The sequence below is a fragment of the Gallinula chloropus genome (genome assembly GCF_964237585.1).
Source record: "Gallinula chloropus genome assembly, chromosome: 14".
In the NCBI taxonomy this organism is placed as follows: Eukaryota; Metazoa; Chordata; class Aves; order Gruiformes; family Rallidae; genus Gallinula; species Gallinula chloropus.
Window position 1 is genome coordinate 6449880 of NC_140099.1, and position 7299 is coordinate 6457178.

Below are 7299 nucleotides of genomic sequence, written 5' to 3' on the forward strand. Positions count from 1 at the left end.
TGAACAGGTTACATTTCTGTCAGCACCATGCTCTAACACAAGTGTCTCAGTAAGGAAATACAAACCTCCCCTAGTGACCCACTGTACAAGGAAGACAGCCAAAGCCAATTTTAAAAAACAAACAAACAAAATTCCCTTGCATTCTGGCCTGAAATATGATTTTTGGTCATCAAAAGTAAAACCCCACATAACATTTAATGACAGATACGGAACATTAGGTCTCCCTCGTTCACCACTAAGCACGTCAGAGAGCTGTGTATATTGGCCATTTTAGCCCTTTTCCAGATTAGTGAACACTTTGCCCTGCCCCAGGCTGGCTGCAAGTGAGACACCCCCACAAAAGGCAGCCAGATTGCTCCCAGGGGCTGGAGCTGCTGGTTTATAAATGACTCTAAATAGACAAATGTCTCTTCAGCAAGCGTAGCCATCTCATCCTGGGGCTGGACTCACTTTACAGCTCCCAAACTGCAGAGGCTCCTGCCTTCAGCTTTGCTGCACTCAAGATCATGGGCTTTAGTGGATCTGTGGCAGGACCAGGGCCTGAGTATTCATGCAAAAAATAAGGCATTCAACAAAAGAGAGAAATCCCCCAGGAAAATGAAACTGTAATCCCCACAGCTTGGCAAAGGGATTTGGAAGCTGGCATAGTTCCCGTATCTACTTAACCCGTTAGTTTGGGAAGAATGGGTTTTTACTTGCTGGTTACCCTTTCCCAAAGTGCAGGACTGGTCAAGTGACCCAGGGTCAGATCCTGATCACATCAGGAAACATGCTGCCCACAGATGCACTGATTTTTCCCTTCATTTTACATAGCCACCCAGGAGGCTCAAAAAAGCATCTTAGGTGGGACCGAAGCCTGAATTTCTATAGCATAGATGATCCATGTGCTAGTGCCTGGATCAGGACCTCAGACATGGAAGGGATCCCCTTTTTCCCTGCCGGCTCTGGAGAGTGACAAACCCTCCATCTGCAGGCCAGGCTTCCAGCACTTTGCCTGCAGTGCCATCATCACCTCTCTCCTCGCCCTGCCTCCAGCAATGAACTCCCCTCCCAGGGTTCCCAGCCCTACCATACCTCCAGCCTCCTCAACCCACATTTCACTAGATCCTTATCTTCCCATCAACTGCACATTAACAAAAAACAATGGAGCAAGAGCCAAAAAAACAACTCTAGGCCTGGAAATACAGGATGTGCATCCTTCCTCCCACAGCTTTTGCCCAGCACCTGGAAACACTACCTGTGAAAAAGCAGGGCCTTCCCAAGGCTAGATCCTTTCCCTCCTGCCTCTAAGACACCTACTTCCCTTGTGACACCTAATGAATGACTCTCAGGATCACTGCAATTCCCAACGCCCTGGGACTAACTCAGACTCTGGTTTATACCCTCTGGATAACTGCAGCAGAACAGCATGAGCAGTCACCACCCTGTCCCGACTACAGCTTCCCACTCCAGCCCTGCGCTTCCATGAGGAAGAAGGTGGGGACACAAAGGCAGCAGAGAATCCCCACGGCTTCTAACTGGGAGCTCCCAATGCAGGAAACACCGGAGTGATGGAGGGATGGGACTTGTGCCACCGCAGTGAATCCACCCAGAAATTCACACCATCTGCTTCCTCTCAGCGTAATGGTGTAGACAAACCACACCACACCTATTCACCCTTGTTTAGGTGTACACTTACTGAACTGCACAGGAGAGATGTTGTATTATCAAGTACAGCCTGGGGAAGGTAGGATACGTCAGGTCAATGAAATCTTAATTTGACCAGATGTCACATACACCCTGGGTTCACCAGAGCACTGTATTATTTGTGGAGTGTGCCGTGCACCCTGTGTAATGACACAGTAACAGATTGCATCTTCATGCCTACGTACACCAGGGCAGAAGCGGGATTACACTGCCAGTTTTCACACTGGTATGTCCTAACTGCTCTGCAGTTACAAACACTTGATTTAGTAGCCGTACTAATGTTCCTTCAGTGCCTGGAACACCTGTAACACTCCAGCTTTTCACCAAAGCAAGCTAAAAAGAGGAAAGCATCTATTCAAGCAGTATCAAGTTACTACTTACCCGATTCACCGTGAGAATGAACTTGTTTGTCCAGCTGACAAACCCCTACCACCAGCACTAACATACCATAAGCAGCATGTGATGTCCCATATGGACTAGTGACAGATGCTTGGCCACTAGCATTCACAGCTACCTGCTGACACCAGAATAAAATCAAGTCTTGAGCCTAAGGGACACGCTGCTCAGCAGTCACGTCCTCTGACGCCCACTTTCCCCACACCAAACAGCTCCTGCCTTATACACACCATCCTCCACTTTTCCAAGTCCTGCTGATTCTCATCTCATTCTGCACACATGACAGACTCCCCACTCGGCCAGATCTTAATCTCCTGGTGAGGCTTTATAGAGTAGAAACACAACGATTAAATGCAAAGATCTGGCCTCTGACTTCCTGAAACACAGGTCAAGAGGTTGAGTAAGTACTCAACCTCTGGAAGTATCATTATGCTCTTGGCTTGTTCTTGCACTTTCCTCGACGGCTGCTTTGACCACTGTCTGAGTCAGGATACCTGGCTAGATGCACCTTGATCTAATCTGGAGCAGTTGCTCTTACATCTAAACCCCAGCCCTGTACATCCCTGCACTTAGTTCCTCCTTGTCCCAACTGTGACAGTTCTGTCCTCCAGTCCACCCCCTCACTAACCTCACTCCCAGGCAATACGTGACTTAAGACAATAGTATCAAACAAGTCCCTATTGACCACATGCAAAGTCCCATTTTTTTTTCCCAAAAGATACCAAAACTTCAAAGATCAGGTTAAACATACTTTTAAGTATGCTTACATGAAGAAATCAACATTTATTCTCAGAATTGCTCACAGTGAAGATGGAAGAAGGGAGCTGGTCTCGTCCAGCATGCTGTGCTTAAAACAGATCCTGGAACATAAACTCTCATCCCAAACATTTATGAAGTTTACCAGAGTTATAAGCAATTGAAAACAGTGTCTCATGATAGGAAGTGTCAAGCTGTCTTTAAAGGCACACAAGGCAAAGGCATAAAACAAAAAGCATCATGCCATCTGCATCTACTCCTGCTGTAACTCACACTCACGTGTACCACCTCACAGGGCGTCTGACAACAGCCCAGCCAAACCATCACTCTGAAGAGAAGGAAATTCTCAAGGGAGCACTGGTTAAACATTTTGCATTCCCAAATTTTCCAATAAACATATCTCTATCAAACAAAAACCAGGGAAATTATGACCCTGTTTTCCTTTCTGTTAAATATTTACATTTAGCAAAAATGCAAAAGATGCTTTGTTTAGGGGCAGAGGGAAAGGTTTTCATGGTTAAGTGAAAATTTTCAGTTTGCAACATGTTTGTCCCCTGAGTAAATACCTATCACATTAAGTAAATGGTCAACGCTGATAATTGCAACTGTGTTTTCTAAAAAGTTGTGAATCTGGGGGAGGGGAACTATTTCTTAGTTCAAGATTGTCCAAAAATTCTTTTCCTTTTTGTTTAAAAACAGTAAACCTTTTCAGAGACTTACTCCCCATCATCACCAAGCTTCACAGAAAAAAAAAACAACACACTAAGACAAGTTAACAAAGGGCCTAGTAGAGATTTCCACACTCCTGCTGCACGTGTACTACTACTTGAAGGGAGCCAGGGAGACTGATGAAGAAATGAAGCACTGCTCTTCAGAAAAAGGGCAAAACTAAGCCTTTGATTCAGCCTAACACCACCATGCATGCCAAGCTATGCTACATGGCATTTTCACCCATGCATTAACATTCAAACCCAATGTAAATCTCACATTTACTTGTACTAGAAGCTTTACAGTGCTGCAAAAATACTTAAAATATTTCTAATCCTCTTAGTAGGTATAGAAGATTTTAAGGTAGATTATGTTTCCCCAATATGAAACCTGCTTAATTTTAAGCTTAAAGACTTTGGGCTTCTTTACCTCTTTGTTAACCAGAAAGCAAATCTAGTACCTGTATGAAATAAGTAAACACAGGCAAAGCTTAAGTTTGTCTGATCCTTGACAAAGCCATCATTTTTTGCTGATACTGTGAGGTCATGTTCCAGTAAAATAGCAAAAGACCAGACACTCCTTAACCAGCAAAATGAGACAGGCAAGACTGCAAGGTCTCCAGCACATGGGTTATCTCTGTGTCTTATGTTTGTGCACTGTCTAATACACGTGGCCTCAACCAAGAGGGAGCCACAAACTGTATCACAACTGAGCAGTAACAGTCTTAGAGAAAAAAAACACAGGTTGGGTCACCCAGTGCATTCCCCAGACACTGCCAGTTCATTCCCAGTTGCACACCTTGAGGGATTAAATGCCAGTATCATTAAATACATAAGGACAGTAATGTGCAGTGAATATACACTTTCAGGATCAGTACCACAGAAATAATACAGCTGCAAACACTGTCATGAGAGCTCTGTCCATATGTTCTGGTAACTGCCCTGCTTCTCCAGCTTTCCCCAAGACAAATGATAGTGCCAGTGTGCACAACAAATTTGTGACACGGATGGTCACAGTAGGAAAAAAGTCTATTTTTAGATCTCATCCTCCATCTGCTCACACACAAGTTTGCTTGGGTATCTGTGTTCACAGCCTCTCTTCCCCACTGAGTCTTACTACAGTCATCTCATTTGGAGCCCAAGGTACCTCTGGAAAACATCATCTTTATAAGCAAGTGGCTAGGAAAACAACGTGCTGTGCTGTTCAAAATACATGTGATCCTAGAGAAAGCTTTATTACTGGAGACAGTAAACTAGCATGATTAGAAAGGGTCACATGTAATTCACCCCAAAAGCTACTGGCTTTTACAGACAAGCCAGAGTCTCCATTCTGGTGAAATAATCAAAACCTCCCTTACTGCCATCACCACCTACCAGCCCCCAAATATAACCACTTCACTCTCGCAGGAACTGCTGGCTTCTCCAGTAACCCAAATTCATTCACCTTGGAGAAAGCGTGACAAATGTGGAGCGTCACAAGGTTGCCAGTCCACACGCAACACTGACAAGCCAGCTCAGACTTGCAAAGAAGCTTGAAATACTCCGTGTGGTACAGAGCAGCTCACAATCCACACTGTCCTGTTAACCCCATAAATAATCAGAGAAGCAAGCAATCCATTTTAAGCATGACTAATATTTGGGTACTTTTGTTTTGGGGTGCACAGCTTTAAATGTGTGACTGTCAGACTGCTGAACTCTGACAGTAAAAAAAAACCTCAAGTGCCTTCAAAAGGTATTAAGATGGCACCCTAAAACTCAGACTGGTTTTGGAAACTAAGGCCACTGCCTATGTTTTCCCATCAAGTCAGAAGAGACCACAGGAATCAGGTTTTTTTAGCAGTCAAATGCAGATTTACAGAAAACACCAGGACACTGTTAATGTTTCGTCAGTCAGACACGTAGAAACATGAAGTAAAGAACAGCATGATTCATGGGAAAACCCAAGAGCAACGACCTGCTGTTGAACAGACTATACTTCAGACTACCACTGCAGCACAGCCAACCAGCAGAGCAGTATAAACACTGCATGCTCTCCTTTTGTTGACACTAACATTTTATTACACTCAGACAACACCCTGACTTCCAGGTCCACCTGGTACAAGAACCTCTGCCCCCTTCAACAGACCCCCTGCTAACATCTCATTCAAAATCCCTGCACTAACTACAAACACAGCCTGCCTGGTTAGAACATCAGCAAAGCATTTAGGACATACCTGTGCCCAGGTTAGCAATGGAAATTATGGGGAGTGAGTTCCTGTTGTGCAGCTTCCTAATTTTGCCACCAGCAGGCACACTTGTCACCTTTAAGAGGGGTGGGCAGGTGCAATCAAATTACTTTTTCTTTTGTGTTTGAGTATTCATGGCACAAGTCTAGCAGAAACACTAATTTGATTCTGAGCTTCTACAAGTTCTGAGCTAAACTGCTCCTGTCAAAAGCTCTTTTTGAGATTCCAGCTCCATTTGCTTGGAGTGACATCCGTTACATTATGCTGTCAAACACCAGACCACAGTCAAGACTTGAGGCACATTGGATTAGGTCCAGCAGAGACACACACTGGTATGGGGAGCACTACCAGAAGCTGCAAGTTAGCCCGAATAACACAATTACTCTGGGAAGAGGTCACCAACTTCCTCATCCCACCAGAACAGAGTGTTAGAGTTTCTCTGCTAAACTAACTAGTATTAGTTTAGAGCTTCTCTGCTAAACATCAGCATTTTGTTGCATAATATAAAAAACCCCAACCAACCCTGAGATACAAACACTGACAATTTAATCAAACTTAAAGGGAAAAATAGGCAAACAAAACCCCTGTCTTCATTCAAATCACACATGCTAGTAAACAGGCTATGTATTAAAAGCTACAAAAAACCACCAGCATAATCACAGATCAGGACAGCCTGGCATGTTTTTGCTTACTACTTCTAGTAGCATCAAGTTAGTTAATCTGTTTGATTAATCTCCCACCACTACAGCTCCATTCCATCTGATGACATGACAGTTTGAAAGAAGCCTCACTTGCCCTTTCCCAAACACACGAAGTCTTGATGAGAATCACAGACTCAACATTAAGAAAAAAAAGAAGTTCCTTTTAAAAGATGTCATTTGAAGAAAGCATGCAGCATCTCTACAGGTCCCCAGCGATACATTCACATCTACTGCATCCTCAGAAGAAATAACAAAACCAAACAAAGCCATGTTACCTGGAGCATCAGTTCACAGTCATCTCTGCCAACGAATATCATCTCCCGAGGGAGCCGATGGCGAATGCCAGTGCTGCTCACCAAGAACCACGAAGTCACGCTCATTTTGGCACTTGGCACTTAATCTTTATACATCCTAAACACACACACAAAAAAAAATGACATACAGTGAGCTATTAATGAAGTGTGGAAATACACCAGCACATAGCTGCAGCTCCCAAACTTGCTTGTGCCACGGGATCCATCACTTCCTTTTGCATTTTGTGTTTATGTCTTAAATTTCTTGTGGCAGTGAGCAGTTGTGAAGTGCACGCCAGGATCTGTCACCCCTCTGGCCATGTGTAGCCCTGGAAACATTCCCATAGCCAAGTAAGACTATGGGGCTGAGGAAAGGATTGTTTAAAGAATGAAGCGTGTGGCTGAACCCAATCAATGAAATGATGAAATATGGTGGGAGGGAAGGGAAAAAAAAAAAAAAAAGAAAGAGACATCTTTTCCAGAACATTTCCTCATCACTGGCACTGTGCACGAATCACAGCCTGAGCTTCCTACA

The 7299-nt window shown here is 44.1% G+C and overlaps 1 protein-coding gene across 1 annotated transcript in view; it reads right to left on the reverse strand.

The window, feature by feature from the left end:
• CEP170B (centrosomal protein 170B) overlaps window positions 1-6851 on the reverse strand; it is a gene marked incomplete at its 5' end in the record, with an annotated part of 54454 nt that extends 47603 nt beyond the window's left edge. The window contains one exon of the mRNA XM_084270448.1: window positions 6747-6851. Within this exon, the coding sequence (XP_084126574.1) occupies window positions 6747-6851 (105 nt within the window). The remainder of the gene's footprint in view (window positions 1-6746) is intronic.
• Between the last annotated feature and the right edge of the window lie 448 nt (window positions 6852-7299).